Source organism: Gallus gallus, chromosome 6 (genome assembly GCF_016699485.2).
Source record: "Gallus gallus isolate bGalGal1 chromosome 6, bGalGal1.mat.broiler.GRCg7b, whole genome shotgun sequence".
Classification (NCBI taxonomy): domain Eukaryota; kingdom Metazoa; phylum Chordata; class Aves; order Galliformes; family Phasianidae; genus Gallus; species Gallus gallus.
In genome coordinates this window covers 5,477,559-5,503,916 of record NC_052537.1, presented here as the reverse complement: position 1 = coordinate 5,503,916, position 26,358 = coordinate 5,477,559, and the positions used below count along the sequence as shown (strand labels likewise).

At 37.7% G+C, this 26,358-nt stretch overlaps 1 protein-coding gene across 4 annotated transcripts in view; it reads left to right on the top strand.

The window, feature by feature from the left end:
* The window catches only part of RET (ret proto-oncogene), a 106,597-nt gene extending 80,514 nt beyond the window's left edge, over positions 1–26,083 (top strand). For 3 of the 4 annotated variants that reach the window (XM_040702280.2, XM_040702279.2, XM_040702281.1), the window contains 13 exons: positions 740–865; positions 1,271–1,381; positions 4,840–4,959; positions 6,595–6,851; positions 8,073–8,220; positions 11,755–11,862; positions 13,354–13,568; positions 13,669–13,791; positions 16,197–16,267; positions 19,406–19,543; positions 21,498–21,597; positions 22,496–22,643; positions 24,567–26,083. In XM_040702280.2, the coding sequence (XP_040558214.1) occupies positions 740–865; positions 1,271–1,381; positions 4,840–4,959; positions 6,595–6,851; positions 8,073–8,220; positions 11,755–11,862; positions 13,354–13,568; positions 13,669–13,791; positions 16,197–16,267; positions 19,406–19,543; positions 21,498–21,597; positions 22,496–22,643; positions 24,567–24,724 (1,823 nt within the window). In that variant the 3' untranslated portion in view covers positions 24,725–26,083. Of the gene's footprint in view, positions 1–739; positions 866–1,270; positions 1,382–4,839; positions 4,960–6,594; positions 6,852–8,072; positions 8,221–11,754; positions 11,863–13,353; positions 13,569–13,668; positions 13,792–16,196; positions 16,268–19,405; positions 19,544–21,497; positions 21,598–22,495; positions 22,795–24,566 lie in introns of those variants that run through there. The other variant, NM_205190.3, reaches the window with a different exon arrangement.
* Positions 26,084–26,358: the final 275 nt, after the last annotated feature.

Here is a 26,358-nt window from a genome sequence, read left to right as displayed (position 1 = left end):
TCTCTGCTTCCCCCTCCTGTTTCGATTTATGTATTTTTAAATTTTGCTTGACATTCGTGTAGCCATTTCACTGACTTAATTTTAATAAAAAGGTTGTTAGGGCAGAGTGTGTTGGAAATTCTATAACAGCCGCAGTAGATGATGGTTACACTGAAAACATAATCATTTCTCTTCAAACAGTAGTTCACTTTGTGCAGAAACTTAAAAATCTACCTGATAATTTCTGCATTTCCCTTGTTTAATATCGTAACTCCTATAGTAAGAGTGATTGAGTTAAGGGAGAAGGAAAAAAAGGCCCGCAGAGGACTTTTTGTGAGAACCTTGTGCTGTCTGAAATCACACATTCAAAAACGTTTCTCTTGGGCTCCTGCTTATTATTCCCCAGTATAAAACATTTTCACTTAGATGAGAGTTTTTTATGAAGCTTTACACACTTACGGTCCCTATTTTTCAGTAACCCAAATGCATATTTCTACAATCCTGGGTACTGCCATCAAGCAAAGATGACCGTGCTATCACGATCTTACTGTTTAATTTCATAGAAGAGTAACACCTGGATTTTTAAGTGTTACTTAAACTCATTGATCCTTAGGTCAGTGTTGACTCTCCCCTCTCTTTCCTCATCTTTCCTTTCTTCCTATCTGCCCTGAAGAAAGGAATTTCCCTTATGATTTGATCTAACTTGCTTGTGTATTCATTTCCCTTGTACTGATTTGACAGCAAGCACTCTTCCCAACAGTTTTTAAAAAAGAAGAGGACTGCCCTGACTCTTGTGCTATGAGTAAGCACCTTGCTGAATGTGAAGAGTGTGGTGGCCTGGGAGTGCTAACAGGAAGATGCCAGTGGAGACAGGGGAGTGGAAAAGGTATGGTTTCTATTGGATGAAGTCAAGTTCTTCTTTAGCTGTAACTGTGCTTTTGACTTCGATGGATATAAACTGATTTTTTCCAGATGGACAGCATGGCATAGTGAACTACCCAGAAGCTGTGGTAAAAAGAAACCAACAAGCAAACAAAAAAACCCGTAAAACATAATACACAAGTGGAACGTTCATTCTTTGTAGGCAGGAAAATAATGTTAGGTTGGAGTGGTCCTTCTTGCTCTTCTTCCTGGTGGATTGAACATGATACATATAACACAGGGTGCTAGACTACAGATTGGATTTGTATCAGTGTAACTGGAATGGACATCTTAAAGCTCTGCAACCATCAGTTGAATTTGGAAGATGTAATTGTGGTGTTTATGCAGTTGTCTGTTTTTCTGTTAATAGGAATCACCACAAACTATTCCACATGCACCCCAAGTATCAAGACTTGTCCAGATGGCACCTGTGATGTCGTGGAGAGCAAAGATCCAGCTATTTGCCCCCAGGACTGCACAAGTATGGAAACGTTTTAGGATTGGCTTTTCTGTGTCACAATTCACTCTTCATTAAGTTCTACTTCCTTAACATTAGATACTTTTACAAGTTGTACATATTTATCTCTGCATTATTCCATCTGTATATGAATCATACAAGGGTGTTAAGTTTATGCGGGCTCATATTGTTATTTTTGAAGCCAGTCAGCTAACAGCTATTGGCTGTCAGAGCAAGGTAGGGTTTCTTCAGTAATTCTCATTACTCTGCTCCCCCTCTTAACTTCCATGTAGTATTCTTCAGTGGAGGTATTTACTTAAACAAATACTGATACTATGCAAGTTAACGCCATATTTCCAAACTTTAGCACACAGAAATAAAAATCCTGCCTATTTTCACTACTATTTAAATAAGTAAAAAGAAATTCCAATTTCAAACCAGATGTGCTTAAGAAGGGTCACTTTCAGAAATGTGCCTGGCCTTAACTGACTAATAAACATCAAAATGACCCTATTCCCTCTCTGTTTGATGACACAGGCAGAGGTTCACACGAACAGCATTTAGGAAGGAAGACTTGAAATGTGTGTGTTTTTTCTTCAACGCATCTGTCTGCATTTCACTCGCTCTCATAGCTGCCCCTACCTTCACGTTCATAAGTCACCCTGAAGATACGAAGGGTAGCAAAACAATAGACTGTACTTGCAATTTCAATCTATTATGAGATGATTGTGTTTAATTGGATCTTTTTATACAGCATCTAGTATCTAATTGATGGATAAAGGCATAGTTATCTTAATGGTTCTTGGCTATGGCATTGTGCGCTCCAAATTTACATTTCAGAAAGAAGCCTCTGAGGAACTGCTATTTTATCATAGTCTAGAACCTAAGTTACTCTATGAAAATAAATTAATAATCAGGTATCTGTGTCTTTCTCACATGAAAAAAAAATGTGGTTGTGTATTTTAAAATTATTTTAAATGTACTTTTTTCACATTATTACATTAGAGTGCATAAAACCCAATCTTTAAAGTGGCAGAAATGGTTGAAGTGAATGCACGTAATTTCCCTAATCATCTGAAAAGAATTATTTTTTTGGTAGTAACTGGAATCAGGTGCCATTCTAAAAGTGGAAATATCTATGCCAGGTCTGTAGTGCTAAGACATACAGTATGCAACATTTAGAGCATCAGATGCTTTGCTTGACAGAAGCCTGAAGAAAATACTGGCTTATTGGATAATAGAAGCAGGCAAGTAAGGGAAGCTCTCAAGATGTTGTGTATACTTTTTTAATGTCTGAATTGGAAAATTTTATATGGGATTTGGTACAATTCAGAAGCTGGGATGGTGCCCAAAACCAATATACTTACAAAGAGAGAAATGAGAGTGTTTTGGGAGCTCAGAGGTACATGAATACCATTATATCAGCTTTTACTGGCAGAGAACGTTTCTTTGGAAATGGCAAGTAATAAATAGAAAAGCCCCAGATGCATTAAGATCAAGGATATTCTTTAAGTACATGCGGTTGCTAAAATACTTGTTTTTATAATTCATCTGACAATATAATGGCTATGTGCTTGATTCCCAACATTGCTTTTTCACGCACACTAACGCTATGAATATTACATTCCGGGGCACTCAGCTGAAACAGTCCAAACTGTGCCCATCAAAGAGAGGCAACCTAACTGCATTCTAAACAAGACCCTTCCTTGTTGTAACTGTTTCAGGGCCGGCTCCATGAAACAGCTTATCTTTGTAGATTTCTCTGAACTTTGGCTTTCTGATGATGGAAGAAAATAAAGTCTTTAGGCTTTTGCCTTCCTTTGCTTTCGGCAGCAATCTGTTTCTGCTTTTGGTTGTGTCTGACAACTGGTATTCTTACTTCCTGAATTTCTGGAGTTTCTACATGGCTTGGGATAGAATTGCTGGTTTTCCTTTTTCCAAATGGTCATGAAGCAGGGAAAGTTCTTTCCCACCACAGGGCAATGGAAACAGCTGACGATTTAAAACAGGAGTAAGTAAAACACTACACAATTCAAAATAACCCTGATAATTCTTGGAATTTCCCTACCAGCAGTGAATTGGTGAAAAACATATTTATGTCTTACTGGAATACATGTAGGAAGCTCCATGTTTTCACTGTGGGTTTATACTAGAAACATGTTCATTCTTTCCCTGCTGAGTAAAAAAAAATTGTCTTCAAATCCCTTGCTCAGGAATGGTTTGGATGGGACCTACTCATCCTCTGCTTCCCCCTTTTGCCAGGTCCTCTGATTTTTCTGAGGCTAACGGAAACTTTATTTCATCATCTCATCATAACAGATGAAGTTGACTGGTGAGGGCATAAGCTCGAATTTTTGGGAACATCCACAGTGCTCCAAACAACAATTGTTAGGTCTTGTGACTCAGCAGTGACTCAGTCTTACCCCAAATTAACACACTGTGCTGGGTATAATTTAATAGGTGTGGCCTTCTTGGAAAGATGACCAAAATCTGTCTATTTTGCTTGGATACAAGTTGTTGTTTTCATGTTAGATAAAGAAGAATGTTTGCTTCCCTTTTGGCAAAAATATCTTCCTCCTCTATTTCTCTTAAACATTCAAAGAAATATAGAAGAAATAGTCATTCATTCTGCTATCAAGTTAGGTAGGCAGGAGGAAAATGTTTTGAAATAATACAACTGTACCGAATATATCGTATTCAACTTTTGAATCTCTTTATGGCTTAGATGATCTTTCTGAATGACAGCATTTCACGGACATAACTATGTACTATTATCCCCATTTGACAATGGAACAAACAACATGCAGAACAGTATGCTGACTTTTCCAAAGTCAGATGAAATTGCCTTCATAACCAGGAGCAAAACTCAAGGCTGTAGACTGCTGACTACACTGTACCACTGGGCTGTACAGCAACTCAGGCATTAAAAGTATACCTAAGTCAATGGTAGAGAGAAACTGAAATAAACAGACTAGACAAAATATTTTAGGGAGAATTTGAAAATGTGAAAGACATCACTGATATAGAACTGTAATGCTTTATGAGGAAACAAAGTCCGAACAGCCATGATACGATCATTTGAGGTGGAAGTTTGGTACTAAATAACAAGATTGTACATAAAGTTTTAAGGTGTACCTGAAATTAGGAATGTATTTCAACTACACAATGCAAACATAATACTTTTATTTCTATTATATATACATTTTAATCCATAGTCTTCCATAATGGCAATAACAGCTAATCAGGGCTGAGATTCAAGCAGCTCAAGATCCCCTCATTTCAGAACCTGAGAAATTTCAGCATTTTAGATCTACTCCAGTGCTCAGAAATCCCTGTCATTATCACTGCCCTGTGCTGCACTGTCAGTTTATAGATGCATACTAGGATGAATCTGTGGAAAACCTTGAGCTTTTTTTCTTTCTTAATTATTATTTCTTTTTAATTTAATGTCATGTGCGAATCTTAACTCTGTTTTTGATTAGATGGAAATATTATTGGTGGTCATGGGAAAGGCACTGGAAACCTTGGAATTAAGTCAGGACATGGGATTTGTTACTGCTTCCCAAGACAGAACTGTTATTGTGAGAAAGATGATATCAAGGGTAAGTCGTCATCTGCTCTTGCCCATATTATTCTTTCCCTCTTATCTCCCATCTGTATACGTGCAAAAATCTAAACTTCTGTATGTGTTAATAAGTATATCTGGTTCTTTATAATATCCTAATGAGCAATATCTTTATTCAGAAACTGGTAATATAAGATCCATTCAGAACAGGCATATTGACTTGTGCATGGAGACCGAAAACCTCCAGGGTGGGGGGCCAAGGGGGGATTAGTTCAGACCTTCACTAAAGATTCTTTTTTTATCCATAAAGAACAGGTTGGCCATCCTTTGCACTCCAGCAGTATTTGCATTTCAGTAAGACTCACCTGATATTTGCAAAGACACCTAGGAGAATTAGAATAATGACTTCTATTACTTGCAAGTAATTCCAGCCTCCTAATCATTTCTGAAAATCTCAGCTTCAAAATGTCAGATAGCCAGCACCCATTGTGTTAGGAGGAGGAGTGGATTACTTTAACATCATTCTTTGTTTACATGTAGAATCTCTTTACAGTTCCTCAGAACAGATTAATGAGGATTAAATGCTGTTATTTTAAAATTGGTTTTATTATTGCAAATTATTCTGTTTCTTATTAGCATTTATGTAACTAAACTGGTAAGAATATGCCTCAATTAACTCCTCTGAGTAAATTTTCTATTTATATATAAATAATAAATGTAATAAATATTAAATATAATCTTTCTATTAAAATAAAAACAGGAAGCATAAATCTTGGGGCCTTATCTTCACATTTATTCCCCTCCCAGTTGCAGAAAATGATTTGCTATTCCCACTTGTTTTGGAGGTACAGCTTCCAGACAACATTGCTAAGTTATCTGTGTGTCTGAGGTCAGAGTCACCAGCTGAAAAGCAGCGTAAGCAGTTTGCTGCATCTCTCAGTTCCTTCAGGAAGCAGCTCCCTCAGAGCGATGTTTAGGGGCACTTAGACCTAAAGAAGTCTTACTTGCAAAGGAAGACGAAAGTACTTCTGGAAAAGAACAAGAAGTACACATGGAGGAAAAAAATGCACATTACATACACAGTTGCAGCATAAGAGTATTTTCACAAAAAATATTTTGTTAAATACAAAGCAGAAATATTCAGTCTCCTTCTTTAGAGTCTGAAAAGATAAAGAGAAGAATTTTCTTGTGTCCAACAACTGACATAATGACGAATTAAAATTCACATTTGAAGGTGATCGTATTTCACTGAATAGTTCTAACTTAAACTGTTGTCCACAAGCAAAATCCAGTCAGGTTTTTTCTGTTCACAGGCATGTGAATAGTGTCAGGGGATCAGTGTATGGTAGACTGGGTCTTAAAGAAGAGTCTTAACAGTAGCTGCATCTACAGAGACAAGGAATATGGGATCAAGCTAGCTATCCTGACTCTTTACACAAGCAATTAAGCATTCAATTCCTTACCAGTATCCAAAGCAATAATAATAATAATAAAAAAAAAGTGCAATGGGTATATTTTCAAACTTCTTTGAGAAATACCTATCAGGTTTTCCTTCAACTTTCTAAATGATTTTGAGTTCTTTTTCCGTCATACCTGTGTATGCCATTTCATCTGCGAAATCAACACTTGGAAACAGCAGGCAAAGTTCTAATAAATTGTTCTTGGTCCACAGAGCAATTTTGTGATGAAGTGTGCAAGACTGTGATAGCAGGGGCGGTGCTGTTGTCTTTCATCATCTCTGTGCTGCTTTCTTCCTATTTCATCCATCGCTACCACAAGAATTCTCCAAAGCCACCTATTGCCTCTGCAGAAATGACATTCCGGCGCCCAGCCCAGTCATATCCCATCAGTTATTCTTCTACTAATGTCCGTCGACCTTCTTTAGACTCCATGGAGAACCAGGTGTCTGTAGACACCTTTAAGATACCAGTAAGCCTGATTTCATTTTACACACTTTTTCATATCTGCCTTGTCCATAAAGAATGGTGCTTATACGTGCAGACAACACTATGGAAATGCAGTCCGTTAAGAGAAACATCAAACTCAGATAACTAAAACAGAAGTGATGAGCACGTGGATGGAACTGAAGATAGGAATTGAATAAACCATATAATTTACTGCACAAGAAAAGTATAGTCTTCTGTTTTTGTTATGTTTCAATGTATTGTATCATTAGTTACAATTTGAGCCCCTTTTTAAAATACATGTAATTTGACATTATTAAAGTAATATAATTGTTTAAATTGTTACATTTAACATAACATTGTTAAAATAATAATGTAAATGTAAGCTTGTAATCAGCAGGTTCGTAATCTCCGTGATCAGCCATAGTATCACAGCAAGGATAAGATAAGGGAGAAAAAAGGTTGAGATCTGGTTTTGATTCTCTTGTGCCATACATATATATACCCATACATACCTATATTCTGTAGGTATCAGTTGGCATGGGAACCTTGCCCACACTTAAAGAATCTTCGTCCAGTCAAATTATCATATCTTTACTCTAGTTTCTTCTGTGTTGGTAAATCACTTTCAGGATGCCTGCCAGCTGGTGCATTTTCATGGACCAATGCAGTAGAGAAACACTGCCATATTATACGATATGTGGCAGCATCAGATCTGTTTGAAGGTCTATGCTGAGGTCTTCACAGCCCTTGTACTCTGTTTACTGTCTAGTCTGGTCTGTACATCTGTCACCATTTTGCAAATGTAAAGCTCAGTAATATCATTTCCTAAGAGGAAGACTGTTGTGCCTAACCAACTCTTATTCTCATTCTGCCTTATTCTGCAAGTAAAATTGATTAACTTCTCTCTGAAGTCTAAGATCACTTATTCATAGTTATTCTGAAAGCAAGCATTTATTCTTCATCACTTTGTTTCATTTGTAACCAGTTTCCAAGCCTTTTAAATATAATCTATTATCCACAGGCTTTTTGAAGGATGTAATTTCAAGATAATGGTACAACGTTTGCAAAATGCTTAGAGGTTCAGAAGTTTTCAGAGCAACGCACTCAGTAATAACAAAGACCAACCAAAATTGTGCACCAAAGCGTACCTACTCCTGAAGAATCATTTCCTGTTGAGCATTCTGGTGTGCGCAGACACTCCTGTTTTGATCCTTTCTTATAGGGTTCCTTTTCTTTCCTGCAGGAAGATCCAAAGTGGGAATTCCCTCGGAAGAACCTGGTTCTCGGCAAGACTCTTGGAGAAGGAGAATTTGGGAAGGTTGTCAAGGCAACAGCTTTCAGACTCAAGGGAAGAGCTGGCTATACTACTGTGGCTGTGAAAATGCTAAAAGGTACCTTCCCCCCTGCTCCTGAAATTATTGGAAAACTGTTGCAACCTCTGCATTGATTTAAAAATGGGCTAGTATGAAAGTAAAAGGTCAGCTACTGACAACCAGTGCCGTAGCCTCCAGTTTTTCCAGAAGACTGTTTATTCTGACAAATTCCTGACTACAGGGGGGGAGCTAGCATCACACTGATACAAATAAGTGATATCCACAATGAGTTTTAATTCATGATGTTAAAGGGCTCTCTGTCTTAACGGAGCAAATGCGTTTTATTTTGTTTAGAATTACTGGAAATATTGCAAGGGTTTGCTAATGCTTTCTGATTTTCTTCCTACCTCCATGTAGTTTTCTTTAGCAGAGTTTTTAAAATAAATCATGTTATAGTCATGGCAAGAGACCAAATAAGCCTGTTAAGTTACTTACTTTTCAAACTGAGGATTCTGTCTACTTTCTGATCTGCTTTTCAACTACTAGGTGAATTGCTCTACCCGGATTTAATAGCCTAGTGCTTTCTTCTGGTGTCTTCATAAAACTTTAAAGGTTGGAAAAAAATGTATGCCTAGGTTATGCTGAGATAATAATGTGAGACACTGAACTCTTGTCTTCATTTTTTATAGTAGTCTTCAGCCCCACATATACCTATTTATTTCCCATATTAAAAAAAGGAAATTACATTGAAAGAAAAACATGAAGAATATACTTCGTTTGGTTGGTTACTGTGCTTTGCAGGTAGAAGCTGAATCCATGGCTTGTAAACCACAGCTTTTGCCACCTCTGGGCCTGATTTCTAATGACAGCATTGCTAGATATGAAATGATGGTGAAGGAGGTCATTGGAAATGCTTAAACTTGTTCCCTTGTCATTTATTCACGAGAGTCAAAGGGCTGAAACGGATACTAAAGCTGTGTCTTTTTCTGTAGTTTGGTGTACTAAACCATAAATACTTGTAGTCTCTACACAACAGGCACATAGGAATATATGGGACAAAGATGAAAAACAAGAACCTTCAGAAAGGCTTATGGATACAAGACAATTCCTCTAGCTGGGCAGCTAGCTTTAGCTGAATATACATGCAAGTCTTTTTTAAGAAATCCATCTTCTGCTGCTTGAGAGCAAAGATGCTGCATATTCCATCATTTTACCAAAGGAGTATATGCATTATGAAGCACTTCCCTGCATTCCAAGAGGTTCAGAGGAGATAGATCGTAGGTATAAAATATAGATCTAAGTCTTTTCAGAAGTGAAGACCAGTTGAGCAGTTCTTGGAGCGTTCAGGTGACAACCTGTGTATTGTTACCAGTGGATTTTTCTTAGTCATTATTTCATTTCATATTCATTTGTGCACTGAGTATCACTGATTTTCTAGTGCGTTGTCATCAGCAACATGTGACTGAGTTAAGGTTCCAAGACACAGTGGTAAAAATGTTGCTTTTACTTGCAGATGATTTAACATTCTGTTTTCCCTAGCTATTAAGTGCAGAACTGACAGTAGGAAGGAGTAGCCCTTTATTTTAAGCACCTTATTTAAATGAACTGATCTGACATTTGCCGTAATACTTCAGGCTCTAACGAATCCCTTTGTAATGTAGATTATTTTGCACATAGTCACTTGAAATTTCATTTTTCTACTTTATTGCAGAGAACATTTGTCATTACTGGAAATATTTATCTTTTATCGTTTAACTTTACTCAAGTATAAGTAAGATTGCATTAGTCACAAGCACTCTTTAAAATGCTGCCAGGAATAAAGGACGGTTATTTTGGATCAGGCCAACATCATCCATCCTTTCCCTGTTATATACAACAGAGCTAGCTTTATACTCATATGCAAAGGGTTATTCATCCTAGCATTATGGAGTCTGTGTTGTCTGATCTTTAACCAGTAAGTTAGTAGAGAAGACCTCCTGCTTATTGCATAAAAGATGTCACCTTCCTGATCCGTGTGGTTTTCCACAGTCAGTGCTCAAGAACAAAACATGGTAGGACTTTTCCTACTTTGTGAACTTTGTGGTATGCTCTGGGGAGGGAACGGGGAACTGTAAGGAATTAGTTGAGTCAAAATAGGCTTGGACCTATGGAGGTTAAAAGGAACAGAGGAAGAATTTTTTCAGGCCATTTCTACCACTTCGTCCATACGAATCCTGTATGATATGAAAGTCCTCATCAGCATAAAATTCAAGTGGATAACGCGAACCAACAAGCAAATAGGTATCATTACCAGTTTGCTAAAAACAAGAGGCACAGGTTTTCAGAGCTAATTATCTCAACTTGTGCAGTCTAGAAGGTTGTTTTTCAGAACACAGGCAAACAAGGGCCCCAGAGAAATTTGGTCTTTTCTCACACATGTTACACAAGACTAGACAAACCAAATATTTTCATAGGCATTAAGTTCATATTATTCAGTTTTGGTTTAGATAAATGAGTACTTTTGTACTCCTTATCGGTAGTGAGCAACTATCAGATACTAATGCTCCTTGATGCAGGTGCTCTGAAGTATGAGTGGAGGTTCTCTGTAAGTCCCTGCAGGCATTCAGGGTCAGGCTGGACAGTACTCTGAGCAACCTGACCGAGCTGTAGGTATCCCTGTTCATTGCAGGGGAATTGGACTAGATGACCTTTAAAGGTCTGTTCCAACTCAGACAGTTCTGGGTTCCGTGGTATGACTATATATATGTATATGTAGTTGTATGCAGACAATACGTATACAGAATCTTAGCTGCATACAGGCAAGATATAGCAGTCAGATACCAACGTACAGAAGAACAGAATAAAAAATTATTGTAACTGGGGCATACTATTAGCTCACATATTTTAAATGGGTATGTAAATGGATCCTTTGGTACTTAATGACTCTATGGGAAAAAAAATACACTTTGGTAACAAAGATGAGAAACTGACTTCAGAACCTTTAGTGAGTTCACACCTGTAAGCTGCCCAATAACAATACTCTGAAGAGTAGAGAGAGAGATTCAGTGTGGCAATGACATGAAAGATGAGGTTGACAAAAGGAAATTACTGACCTATGGTGTCTTTATGAATAATATTTCCTTCAAAACTCAGCATTCAAAGAGAAAGATTGTATGAAGAATTCTGCAAAAATAAAATGCTTGAAAGGATAAGAAAACATGCATGTTGTCCCACTACTGACACTGACATCAGCAAGGCCTGCTTATATGATTCCCTGTAAAATCAATCTAAGCCACGCAGTTAGCTTCTGAACTCCAAAATCTGAATGTGTGCTGCAAGCGTAAGCCAGTAGATAGGTAGATTTTTACTCCATCAGAAAATCTGTTTAGAAAGAAAAGGGTTGTGTATTACAGGGAGATATGTGAATAAGTCTTGCTAGGTCAGCACAAAATTTTGGCTTTTGTATTCTTCTGAAGCTTTGTTTGCTCTGATTCACTCCAGAAATTTGCTTTCGTTTGTAATAATTTCATTGCATCTGCAAGATGTTGAAGGCACTGGTCCTGATGTGGGATGACCTTCTCTTGATGTAGTCATTTGTATTTTTTGTCATTTGTTTTTGGACATCTTTTGCAGAAAATGCTTCCCAGAGCGAGCTGCGAGATCTGCTGTCAGAGTTCAACCTTTTGAAACAGGTGAACCATCCTCACGTCATCAAACTTTACGGAGCCTGCAGTCAAGATGGTAAATATTAGGAGCTCATTATTTGGATGAAAACGGTGAAAAAAGAAGATAAATTTCGTTGATGGGTTTGGACCACTGATTTTGTAAATGAACACCTTCTAAATGTGCTGCTGGCTAAAATAATTAAGGATATGTAAGAAAAGCGACATGGAAGGGAAGAGAAAATGCAAATTCAGTCTAAGCATTCTTTCCATGGGTATCTTCAGTATTCATTTTGAATCTGAAGCTATCTTGAAATTAACAATTGTGTTACCAGTTGTCTTCCTAAAAATCTATATTTTTCTATTACACTGATGGCCAGTACACCTTTTCAAAAATGGATTATTTCTTTAAGTCTAATGGTGTTTTAATAATAGTTATTATTATTCACTCTATAACTACTTTGATGCCTGAGTTCAGAGAGTTTGATCTCCTTTTATTAACTACACATCCTCTGTTAAAATACAGCTTGATGGTTAGACTGACATCTCAGTTTTCCTGTTGTTTCACAACACTACTGTCTCACTCTTAAGATAGATGTGTTAAAAGCCACAGTCACTGCAAAGTATATTTAAAGGGGGAAGAAATTTTCAGTTCTATTTATTCTAACTTCCAATTTTCATTGCTGTGCATAGGTATTGATCTGACTAATTTCTGTTCACGTTAAATGAATTTGCACAGCAGTTTTCTCCTCATTTTGTGTCTCCAGTTGCGGTCCTTCTCCCTTAAAGACTTTGTGATTTTTGCAGTCAGAAATTACAGTACCTAGGTGGCAACTTCAGGCTAAGGCCTGCTTTTTTTGCCCACCCAGTTCTGTTGCAGATGGCACTGTTAGTTATAGGCAGAGAATTTAATTCAGGATTGAGTCATCTCTGAGTCTTAGCAAGGTAATGAACCAGCAGGGCAGGAATTTTTTTTTCTTTTCAGTACAATGCATCTTTTCATCCCTAAGGAAGTGAACTGTTAGTGAGTCACAGGCTTTTAAACAATATCCAGCTAATTCATTGGTGTATGGAGTGGGAGGGTTTTGATAGAGCAGGCAAATGTCTTCAGCATTAAAACTCAGAGCGGATATTATTCATGTGGGTAACGGGGAGGAGAAACTGATGGATTGGAATGTCAGACTGTTTTTAAGCGCTCAGGAAAGGCTCCTTAAATACAACACTGGAATTAGCAGATGATTTGTGAGCTCAGCGTCATGCACTACAGAAAAGAATTGTGCTTTTTATTTATTTATCCGTTTATTTTTAGGAGTTTTTCTAATTTAGGCTGTTTCACAGATCTCATTTTTATGAAGGCTGTCTTTATTCAACCTCAAATTATCCAGATGAGGGAATAGGTTACTGCCTGAATTATGGCTCGACTTAAGCTGAAATTAAGCTGAGCACAGAGATGTCTGGAGCCTCTCACTGTTAAAAATAATGTGTTGATTAGAAGAGGCCATTCTGGAAAGAAAAAAACCAACAAGCTACCTTTTAATTGCTAACTTACCAGTGTGTGTGTTTATTCCAGGCCCGCTCTATTTAATTGTGGAATATGCTAAATATGGCTCCTTGCGCAGTTTTCTCAGGGAAAGCCGAAAAGTGGGACCAAGCTACGTGGGTAGTGATGGCAACAGAAATTCCAGTTACTTGGATAACCCCGATGAGAGAGCCTTAACAATGGGAGATCTGATATCGTTTGCATGGCAGATATCACGAGGGATGCAGTACTTGGCAGAAATGAAGGTAGGGCTGTGTGGTGGCGATGTGAGCGTGTCCTTGTGACAGGCGGACGTGTCTTCCTTCAGAAGAAGCATAAGCACTGTTGTTGGTTTTCTTTCCAAAGCTCGTCCATCGTGACTTAGCAGCCAGGAATGTGCTGGTGGCAGAAGGGCGCAAAATGAAGATTTCTGATTTTGGCCTATCCCGTGATGTGTATGAAGAAGATTCCTATGTCAAGAGGAGCAAGGTACAGTGCACATTAATAGCAGCAGTGAGAATTATTGCCTCATCAAGTGAAGGGATTTATACTGCAGGACTTGAGCAGAGAAGAAGATAATTTTATGAATAATGACAATAATTAACTATGAATAATTCTCTTTAGAAGATGTAAAACTGAGGATAGTGCAAAATGATTAGCTTAACTAGTGGGAGAGTAACAGTGTGCTGTATTCAAGTCACTATTACCTCATCCATTTCTTCGTTCTCATTTGTAAATATGCTTTTTGACTTCCTCACTCTCGAACAAAAAGAATTGATTTCTAATTTGTAAAAGTTAGTTGCAGTAAACAGAAGGGCCATTATGATATTTAAGGCTTTGATCTGACATGCCAAGAAACGTGGGCAGAGCTGGAACTGTTCAGCCTGGAGAAAAGAGGGCTTAGCAGGATCCTTCTGACATGTACAAATACTGATAGGAGTCAGGAAACAAGACAGAGCCGTGCTCTCACAGGTGACCACTGATAGGATAAGAGACAATAGGCACAAGTTTAAACAACAGAAATTCTATTTAAATTGAAATTAAAAAAAAAAAAAAAAAAAAAGAAGCCTTTTTAAGTCTGACAGTGATCAAGCACTGGGACAGGCTGCCCAGGGAGTCACAGTCCCTGGACGTATTCAAAACCTATCTGGAAATGTTCTCAAGAAGCCTACTATAGCAGTATGTGTTAGCAAATGTAAAACAATGCCACCCTCTTTCATTGCAGGAGATGTGCTCATTAACCTATTTACAGGTAGAGCACAGCCCGTTTTTAAATGAGGTGGGCCTTCTCATTTATCCAATTCCTCAACACACTGCTTGCAAAGAAGAAATGAACAAATCTGCCATTTTTCTCCCTCTTTCTAATTAAAAATATGAACAAAGAAGGCACATTTTGCTCAAACCAAAGCCAGGGTTTAAAAACTACATTCAACTTCTATAGCGTCTTAATTTTGGGAATTATCACATTGATATGGATGACCTGAAGCAAAACTCCTAGCAATTCTTTCATACATATGAAAGATACCAAATCTTAATCAGCCTGGTAGATCACAGACTATGGAATCTGCTAATGCTTCCCATCAAAGATTATTTAAAGCAGTTTTATTTTGCCTTCTGCTGTAAATGATGATCAGGTGTCTAGATACAGTTCTGTCTGTTCACAGTGCACACAGCAGCATTCAGCATACCATATACTATAGTATCATAGAACCGTTTGAGTTGGAAGGGACCCCTAAAGTCCATCTAGTCCAACTCCCCTCCAATGAACAGGGACTCCTACATCTCAATCCAGGTGCTCAGAGTCCTGTCCAGCCTGACCTTGAATGCCTGCAGGAACAGGGCATCCACCACATCATCGTATCATTTAATCCCATCATCATATTATTTCCCCTGTAGGATGTTGGGAAATGAATTTGTTGGAAATCCCCTGTAAGACTTTGGAAAGGAAATTTGTTGGAAAGATGATGAGGTCCTCTTGTTGAATCTCATCACTGCTTCTCAAAAAAAAATAAAATAGTTGGGGGTAATAGCTTTGAGATGAAAATGATGAATTAAAACTTGCTATTTGTTTATTCTTAAAAAAATAAAATAAAAATGCTGTCAAATACAGCAATCCAAATCCTGCTTTCTGCATGTTTGTGTGCTGTCATTGACATCAGCAGAACAGCATTTACATGTCACACCAAGGCCAGACTGTGATGTGAGATTTGCTAACGCTGCTTTCTACTGACTGTTTATACGATCAGTAGTGTTGGTTCAGTTCCCTCTATGACTCAATATGGAAGAGTTGCCAACAGAAATTTTGGCACGTGAAAGTTGTATCATTTAATGAAAATACTTCTGTAAATGCTGCAAACTTTATATTTAGCTTTTTCTGTTATGTGGTGGTTGGTTTCTTTTCAGTTAACAGTGCTGTTTGTGTAGATGTTTCATTAAGTCAAAATAAGTTGCAAAGAAAATGACCTTTTGAAGATGTGATCATACATAGAAAGGGCTTTGCCACATGCAGTTACCTACTCTGATGCATGTGTTCTATGTACTGGTTGTTTGGTGTTTTGCCAATGATGCATTTGCATAAATGCAGTTTATTTCTTGGAATGGTCATGTAATGAAAGGTTATTTTCTCTTTGCTTCAGAGGCACTCATCACTACAGAGCTTAACAGATCATCTGTCAGCTTGTGTGAAGAATGACATTCAGTGATTTTACAAAATTCTGACAATTATTCCTTTCACTTTTTCTTATGCATTGCTAAATCATTCTGTCCCTTAGAAAATTATTAGAGTATGAATGGAGTATCTCTTACAGTTTTGAAAAACAAGTAGTTAATAGGTTGGTGTTCCACTTAGAAGCATGGATTCTCTGACCAGTAATATATATAAATGTTTTTTTTAGGGTCGGATACCTGTTAAATGGATGGCCATAGAATCCCTGTTTGATCATATCTATACAACACAAAGTGATGTGTAAGTGTAAATTCTGTGATTCTTTATTGTTTATTCATTTGTTTGAGGAGATAGGAGAGGAGGTAACAGTAACGTATATAGTAGCCAAAGCTCTTAATGCTTAAACAGAGACATAAAGAACACAGCCTGCATGGCCCCACTTGCTGTCACTGATACACATTTTGGTTTTTATTTTTGCCATTTAATTAAATCTGAGGAAAAATTATAGAAGTTACTTAGATGTATCCTGCCAAATTCAACAGGGGCTGCAGCTGTGCATGGGAGATGACTGCCTTTGAAGATGTAGATGAAAATCTCTAATATTACTTGTCAGTGACAACAGTTGAACCCACTATGCCCAGTTCTCATTCATCACTTTTCTTGAACGCCAACCAGCAGATACTGGACAGGGTCAACAGGGAGAGGTGTTACGTCTGACTTCACTCCTGTTCAAATCAGTGACATAATTCCAATTAATTTTAATGACAGCCGGCTTACACTTTAGGAGAGCAGTCTGGTTCCAGTGCCAAGATGCAAGCTCATTTGCATCATTAGGGAAACTGAATTCCTGAAGATGTGCTCCTTCCTCACTGCTGATGACAAGGCTGCAGAACTATTACAGCTAGGCTGTTCTCACTGTCTGATGAGGAATGAGCCTAACAGAGGAGTGTTTGTACACATTTAACTTAGGATCACATCCTTTCATATTCCTTTCTCTCTGGGATGAATAGTGGTTGTGACCAGACTGCAGGCAGACACTGTAAAAGAAAGTGTTACTTATTTAGGAGAAAAATCTCCAAGGGATTGCAAAGGCAGCAGTAGTTGCTCCTGATTTTCTGCCAGGTAGCATTTTGGATACCTTCCAAATACCCCTTGAAAGACAATCTTGACTAATGCACTATTTTCATTGAACTCAAACGGCATAAAACATTCTGATCTCATTGACATTTCACTGTGGAGGAAAACACTTTGATGACAGCAGTATCTGCAAATAGGATATCTGCAAATATTTAAATTAATATTACACTGTGCAGAACAGGTTTAGGGGCAGAACAGTTCGTGTTGCCACGTAACTGCCTCTTTGTGGGCTGTTGATTGATCCACTGCTATTCACAGAATCACACAGAACCACAAAAAGGTTGAGCTGGAAGGGAATATCTCACAGGTCCAACCCCTTCCTGTGGGCTGCTTTTAGTGTTAGAGAATCACACTCTATGGAAGTATTACTGCTGAATATTCCTTATTGTTTGTGGTGATGCAATTATATTATAGGTGACCATATATTAACATAGCCAACAGCCATTCTAGTGTGCTGTTTTTTTCTCATGCTCTATACTTCTGTGTTCCAGTTTCTTCCTTCTAAATCCTTTCTGTGTAGTTAGTGGTTAGCTGTACTTAATAACAGCATCGCTTGCCAGCATTTACAAAATCCCTTTTTGATTCAGAGGTCAGTGACATCATTGGAAAGCCAGTTTGCTGTCTGCCTGTTCACATGATTTTTCTCATTTCCGATCATTATTTTTATTCATCAATAGAAATTGTAATGGGAATTCCTTTTATCTCCCATTTTTCTTCCCGCACTACTTAGTTTGTATAACAACTTGAAAACATTGCAGAATCCTATTTTGTTTTATTCTAGGAAGCCCATTTACTAAACAACTTCAGTTAATGAAGAAATCACTCATCTGATCCCTCCCTTCACGTTCTGAATAATTGCTCTTTAGCAGAAGAGGTGGACTTGAAAAACAAAATCTGCCACACTACCAGGTTTATTTGAATCAATAATGTGCAGCATTACAACCTGAAGGCAGAGCAAAATTGACTTTAAAAAGGGCGTGAGGCAGTGTATTAATAAAGTATATCAAAATGTTATGAATATTCATTAGCTTTCAAGAATAAGCAAAGCGATTAAAAATGGATTCAATTAATGGCATCAGGGTGAAAAGCTGCTGCACACCATTTAGGACTGTGTACAAGCAGTCATTTGGCTCGTCTGCTCATTTTGAAAGTGTTATTACTGGTCTTTTGGGTCACCATTTTTCTCTGACATGTCAGAGCAAAAGGGCTGGACAGCAGTTGGAAAGAGGTGAGTTGCATTGTTACATTTCCCTTAGGTTTGGAATTAGGTGTGGAACCCTTCATAAAATCTTCGTAGAAGTGGAGCTATCACAAATATTACCCAACAATGAGAGGACAAAAGCAAACATTTATCATCAGTTGTGTGAAATTTTGCTTCCAGGCGCATCCCATTGAGTATCCTTTTTAAGTGAGAGACACTCTTGGCTGGCATCCTTCATTTTGAACATCCAGATTTTGGCAAGTTCTCTTGGTCAAGGAGATTTCAGCAATCTGTAGCTTTTTTGGTGTGTGTGTCTGGAATAAGCTTCCAGTAAAGGAACAAAAACTATTTCTGCCTCTCTTTTCTTGCCTTGTCCTCCAAGATGGACTAATTTAATCTAAATATTCTCAACTCACTGGAAAAATATATTTTTTTGCCTTCGAGGTCACCAATAAAAGAGGTTAAAAAATTCACCATTCTTCCATTCAATTCAGCAAAGAGCTTCCTTTGTTTTCTGTTCTATCTTATATTGTATTTTAGCCATCTGATATTTCCACGATAGATTATTTCCTCTGTTTTCATGATCTCACAGAGCTGCAGCTCGTGACTGAAATAACCAGGCTGTGCATGTAAAGAAATACCTCCTGTTTAAGATGGCAAACCAGTCCTCTGGTAAATGGATAAGCCAGCTTCTGTAAATGTAGACAGTCACATCTCATGGAGACTACACGTGTTAATTTAGGCATAGCCAGTGGAAAATAGAGGCACCTCCAGAAGCAGTGCACAGGGCAAAAGCAGCCTGTGTGTCGGAGCACCAAGTGCTCTTTCTGCTCTCTATAGAAGATGGGCCCTCCTGGGACATGGTTAGCTTTAGGCAATGGATAAAGGAGGGGAAGCCCTTATCTCGACTATCTTGGTTCTTAATCTTTATAATGAATAGTATTTGTGAATCCATGTGTCCCTGTATGCATCTGTAAGGACCCACTGGCTCAGCAACGTCTTGAATTTGGTTGGGTTCTCAAAACACTCGAAAAGGATTTATTGGGTAAGAGCCAAACGAGGCTCTTGAAACTTATTACTGCTTGTTTTTTCTTTTCCAGGTGGTCGTTTGGAGTTCTGCTCTGGGAGATTGTAACTCTGGGAGGCAATCCCTACCCAGGTATTGCTCCTGAAAGACTCTTTAACCTCCTAAAAACAGGCTACAGAATGGAGAGACCAGAAAACTGTAGTGAAGAAATGTAAGTTGTTCTTGATTTGATCAGTTTCAGAAAACATTTCTGGAGTTGAGTAAATAAATAAAAAGGTTGAATAAATACCACATAAATATTTTTCTGTCTATCTCAGAAGTAGAATCAAAATAAGTACTACTCAAAAGAATGTAATGAAATTAATGAACAGTAAAACACAGGAAAAGAATTACCAACTGAATGCCTGCAGCTACATCCAAAATATTTGTGGGCTGTCGAATAACACGTTTTGCCAATCAATGAAAAGAATTTGAGTATTCTTAGCAAATCCATTTGAGTATTCAAGCTTGGAGCGAGTATGAGAATTTCATGAATCAGTGGTAACTGAAACACTGAAGAAAATGGGTTTTTTTTTGGTACATTTTAGCAAATAACATTGATGTTCTATCCACAGTTGTTGTTATTAATTGTCTACTTGTCCTGGCATTACACAGAAGAAAAGATACCCAGGAATCTTTACCCTTGAAGGCATAAATTTTCTGTGACTTGATTAGCCCAGTGCAATTCCTTTTCTGTTCGGAGACAATTTGTGTTGTTATATGTTTATTTATTAAAACACTCTCAGTGTGAAATATCTCCTCTTCCAGGTTCTTCCACAGCATTTGGAAAGGAGACATGATTTTATGTTTGGCCCGTGAATCTGATCATGCTTAGGACTTTTTAGATAATTAACAGCCTATAATCACTATGGTGTTTCCCTTGACTGATTTTTAATATGAAGGATGCTTTGGTCACATCTGGGCTAAGAAAATACAGTATATAATTATCATTTTTGTTCATATACTGTATATGGTGAAAAACTGTTAAGGGTTTCTAAATTAGGGGCAGCATATAAGTTTACAAGTTTCACTTGCAAATATCCTCCAACAAGTATTTTTTGTTTATTTGTCCCATCTCAGCAGGGAATAAGACCTCTTTCTTCCAATATATATTCCAGCACTGATACTTTTTAGGTTAGGCAAGCTGACCGTGTCTGAAGTTTTTCTCTATTCACGCCATATTATGGTTTTCTGACTAGTTTAGATTTATTTTGTGTTTACTCAGAATTTTTTCTGATGACCTTTTAGAGCCTTTTGAGGGATCATTTTCTTAAACTGCATTCTCCACCTTATCCAAGTAAGAGGTGAAGTAAGAGAAAGATCAGGAATGAGGGAAAAAGCACAGTGCTCTTCAAGAGCTCGCTGTAGTTCTTGCAGCCAATTGCTTCCTCAATTAGAACAGTTTTCTAACTAGATTGTTTAGCCTTGAAAACAGGAATGGCAGACTGGGTTGGAGAGTTACACTTCTGAAGCCTAGAATAAAAATAGATGAGAAAATAACAATAATAGAAGCAACCAAAAGAATGTTAATTTATACCAGCAGTCTTAGGTATGGTATATCCTAAAGGCTTCACTTAGAAGCAAAGTTTGTAGAACATTTTCAGTATTGAAACAAGTGAAGAAGATAAACATTTTGGAGCAGTTGTTTCTTTGAGGACAATCGCAGCCTTCTGTGTACAGCTAAACCACCTCTTCTTCTCCATGGCAGTGCATCAGCAGTGAAGTTCAGCTTTTTGACATAAAAGCTCTTTTCCATGTTTTGAGATGCTCAACCGTGATACACAAATGTCTTCAAAGTCATATGTAAGCAAAATTAATTTGAAATCTGCCATGCTGCCTACATGTGAGGCAGTCCTCTGAGAAGATGGAGAAAATAACATAAACCTTGGACTGCAGTCCTGCAAGGACAGCCAAGCACACCATCATTTACATTCATAAACACTCACAAAAATAGAAGCCCATTCTCATGATGTCGATTGTTAATTCAAGAGAACGTTTAATAGAAAACATAACATAAAGATTGGTGTAAATTGAACGGCCTTCATGTTAGAGCTGTATTTAAATGATTTGAGTGGGATCCTGACCCACTTACAAATAATTTTTTCCCATTTTGTGGGGGATCACAGGTACAACCTGATGTTGCGCTGCTGGAAGCAAGAACCAGATAAAAGGCCAACATTTGCTGAGATCAGCAAGGAACTGGAGAAAATGATGGTGAAGAGTAGGGTAAGTGTGAGCAAGCATGAGGTTTTAAAACCTTTTCTGATCATCTGAGTTCGAATATACAGAATTCATGTTCTGTCTTTTTTTCTTAACATTAATAATGACTCTTCAGCAAGTTTTAAAGCATTTAAACACCTAGTTTCTTTCAAATGCATCCAGACTTTTGAAAGTAGTACCACCACGTAGAATGGCTTTGGTAACTTCAGCCTTATGATCTGCATGGCTAATGACAAAGCTGGACTATACAGGCTGGCAAATTTCCTGCCGTGTTCAGCATAATTAAAACCAAAGCCAATCCAAAACAGAGCTAGAAAAAAATGTAGTCATTTTTCTCTTGCCCTTGTGAATGGAGAAAAATACAAAAAAATCAATTTACAGATTTGGGCAGCTGTATCTTTTTAAAGTTAATAGTCAGTGAATTTTCCAAGGAAAAAAAACATTTTGAAAGGAAAAATTATATTTGTTGTATATTCAGCAGCATGTGTGTAAACCTGTGAAGTTTTCTGGTTAATCTAAATAATTATCTTTAGAACAGCGAAAGCTTTATTTAGCAATATTTACACTGCTCTAATTTTCTGTGTAATTATATAATGTTTTTTGTAAAATGAGATTACCTGAGTAGCTCTCCTTCAAGCATATATGTCTGTAGCACACACACATATATAATGCATAACAGAAACTGAAGATCAAATGAATAAGCTAGCAAAGCCCATAAGCTTCTTGGTTCTGCTGTTGACGAGCAGAATTGAGTAAGGGAAGTATCCAAAGGTGCCGTGCTTGCAGAACAGGAGAGCCTAGTCTGGTGCTAGAAGTACTATCAAAGGTGCATGTGTAGCCTTTACACCCAAGAGGTAAGACTGCCGTTTACTTTAACCTAGCTTTTTATGCGTTCGTTTCTTAGGACTACTTAGATCTTGCGGCTTCCACCCCTTCTGATTCCTTACTATATGATGATGGGCTCTCAGAAGAGGAGACACCTCTCGTGGACTGTAATAACGCTCCCCTCCCTCGAACCCTTCCTTCCACATGGATTGAAAACAAACTCTATGGTAGAATTTCACATGCATTTACTAGATTCTAGCAACACATACACACACACACAGTTTTCTCTTCTGCACTGTTCTCAGACTCTGTAACCCCATTACAGTGTTTCTTGTCTGAACGAAGCCAATCAAAATTTGCTTGGAAGCTTCTTTTGGGCTTTTTTTGGTTTTTTGGTTTTTTTTTTTGTTTTGTTTTGTTTTTTTCTTTTGGTAAATGTCAAAGTTTGCATCAAGATCATCCTTTAGTCATTTTGCAGCTGTGTTTAAAATAAACGTTTTTAAAAGGATGTGAAAATAAGTAAAATGACTAGATATCATACAATAAAACAAAAAGATCAGGGAAGTATTCTCAGGGGAAACATAAAATGCTAATGAGTATCTAATTCAACTATCCTGTTTGGGGGGGAACTAAGAACATTTCAAGTACGTTAGATTCTGCACCTCTAATTTAAGCAATAGACTTTTTTTTTACATCACTGTTTGTCACAGCTAAATGATAAAACCCATCTGCACTGTTTTTACTTTATCAAGATGGATTTCTAAATTTCAGCTGCTGTTAACGCATTCTGGATCCGTAAACTGCAATGTCTATTTAATGTGTCATAGAAAGAAATCAGAGTACTATATACTGAAGGTAAAAACGCTGTATATCAGTATCATATACAGACTAAATCAACATGTAAAGACCTTTGAGAAGTGAATTGATAATTGGCATTTTGAAAGTACTCAGCTGTTTTCACGTCCTTTGGTTTATTATGAAAATGTTGGTACTAAATTCTGATTGAAGGATGTAGCAAGTGTTTTTAAACAGAACATATGCTTTCATATTGTGATGGTGAGATGGACAGTAAAAATGGTTCTTGCCAAAACTCCTACATTTTGTCTCCTGATTAAATATCCTACATGTTTTTAGACATATACTCACGTTTTAGATTTTTTAAATCATTCTTCAGGCGGTATGACTTTTGAAAAGTTGGATCTTTTAGCTTAAAAGTTACCATATATACCTGGCTTTGGGCCTATTATTAATGCATACCCCAGCTATAATTTTCTTTATTAGGCTTCCCCCCAGCTCGCGTTCAGTTTGGGACGCTCACTCAGTGGCCAGACTGTAGAAAGAACGCAGTAACAGAAAAATCTGCCACTGAGGTTGATGGCAGATGCCAAATGCATAATAAGCAACAAACAGATTTCTGTTTTTGCCAATCTCGACCCTGGTGTAGGTGTCTCCTAGCACAGCGGGGTCAACATGGTGCCTAGCACTCTGTTTCCAATGTGGTGATCCCTTGTGCCTCACCTGAGAAGCATTACTGGACTCAATGCAAATAATGACATTCTTGAAATACGTGCTTAAACGCTGAATCAAGACGAGTGCTCAGGACTTTGTTGGACTTGACAAAGCTGTGCTCCTGGGATTTTCTAAAATTAAGCAGGGGATCCCTGCTGAGGGGATGAGAGTAACTCCAAAATCTCATTCAAGCCAAAGGAGAGGTTTAAGTAAGTGGAAGTAATCTATCATTGGAATGAACTTTGGATCCTGTCCCAAATAGGTTTATCAATTCTTGGAGCACTTCCTGTACAGCAAGAACTTCCTCTGACAAAGCAATACATTGCTACACGATCACTAAAAAAGAAATTTATGGAAGAGCTGGAGTCTTATCAGAAGAAAAATTATTAGCTTTTATTATGCACGTGTGCATGCGCACCTTTTTTTTTTTAATCAAGAAAGCACTTTATTTTTTTCAGGATTTTGCCTACATCTGAATTTATGCTTCAGGGATTTTGAAACATCATTTATATGAATTGATTTGGGACAAAATCCAGTGGACTGGCTTAAAATACTGACGGGAGTTTTGCCAAGGGCCTTACTGTCTGCACATGAAGTTATGGTTCTTCAGTGCAGAAAAAATTATCTGTTTTCATTTTTAGGCATGTCATACCCGAACTGGCCTGAGGAGAGTCCTGTTCCACTCACAAGATTCGATGGCACTAACTCTGTGTTTTCAAGATATGCAAATGATAGTGTATATGCTAACTGGATGGTTTCACACTCAGCGGCAAAATTTGTGGACAAGTTTGATAGCTAAAATTTTCTTTGTGAAAGGTAATGGACTCACGAGGGGAACAAACATGCAAAGAATGGAAAGTCCATTGGCTCGTTCTTTGTACAGTCAACGACCTTTAGATTGGCAAACTCTTTTATTGGTAGTTTTTAAAGTGTGTTATTCATGCTGAAATTGGTGATTTCCCCTTTCAGAAAGCATATCAAGCTGGATAAGAGTTGTAGTTCCAGTACTTCTTTTTAGATTGCCACTGTGCATAGGGTTCCATTTGCCAACTTCTTGCTGCAAATGGCTCTGCACTTCATTCTCGTGGTTTTTCAGATTAACCATCCTGTATTACGACCTTATCGGATGGGAAAATGTACTTGAACTGCTACTTTTATAGTGACTGTTTGCATACGACCGCTTGATCTAAGTAGGAAGCACAAACAGATGGAAGGGAGGGGGGAAACGCGCTCCCAAGCTACTGATCTTGCTGTCAGGTGAGAAGGGTTACAATGATGTTGGCACTAATGAAGCCTGTATCTTGGTTTAGAAGCAAACATTAAGTAACTCAATAGAGCACTTGAGATTCAACATTTGAAGTCTTGTAAAATGTATTGTCTTGTCTTAATGAGAAGAGAGTTTGTTTTATTAGTCTTAATTGCTCTTACCTTTAGCACAATGGAGAGAAATTTAATACAAGATATGCTGTATAGGCCGATGGCAATCAAGAGTGTTCATCTGACACGATTTATTTTCCATCATATACATCTTACTAATGTTAAAACGTATGACCTTGTACGATCACAGTTCCTTTTACGAGTTCAATTTGGACTGTATGGGAATTTTTAGTCTGAATTAAAGCGAAGAGATTTTGTTTGCAGTCATGTTCAGTGGGTTGGAGTCCTCCTCTCAGCTCAGAATTGGATACACTGCCATGCACAGAACACTGCCGTGACATAGCTCCAATGAAACCACTTATCTCAAAAGTTATGAGTAAGCAACACTTGCACAGTAAAAGTGGTCTATTACTCTACTGTTAATGAACCCATACCAAGAAAATGTCATCTGGATTTGTTAAGGTGAAATACAAAAACATGTGCCTACAACACTGACTTGATATTTAGGAGAATGCTCTGACTATGGGTCATGTGTTCTATGTGGAAGAGTAAATGATCAGCACTATTTTTGTCTTTCTTTGTAATCTAATACGGTCAAAGATAACTATTGTTTCGCTACAAATGTTGGGATGTGAATCCCGAGTGACTCGTTGTTAACGTTGTGATGATTATTCTGAATAATCCAATTCTACCAAAGCTTGCTCCAATTTAGCTGTTTTCAGATGTTGTTTTGTGTACAAACTTTATGTTTCCATTAAAGTCTGTGATTTCAGAACCGAGAGAGTCAGACTGCCAAAACCCTAACACAGATTTTTATTTTGCAAGAATTGTGATGTCAAGTGCTGTGCTAGAGTTGAAACAGCTTCACTTTCAGGCGTCCTATTCTATTCTGTCCTGGCTTTGGACAAGCTCTAATTAGATTTTTAAATACATTTTCTTTGTAATCTCCGTTAGTGGGCTGTGTGACGCTTGTGTACTGCCAGGAGATACGGCTTATATACGCACGGGGGTTCAGTTAGGGTATAATGGTGATTTTCACTGAAGCTACATTGATCT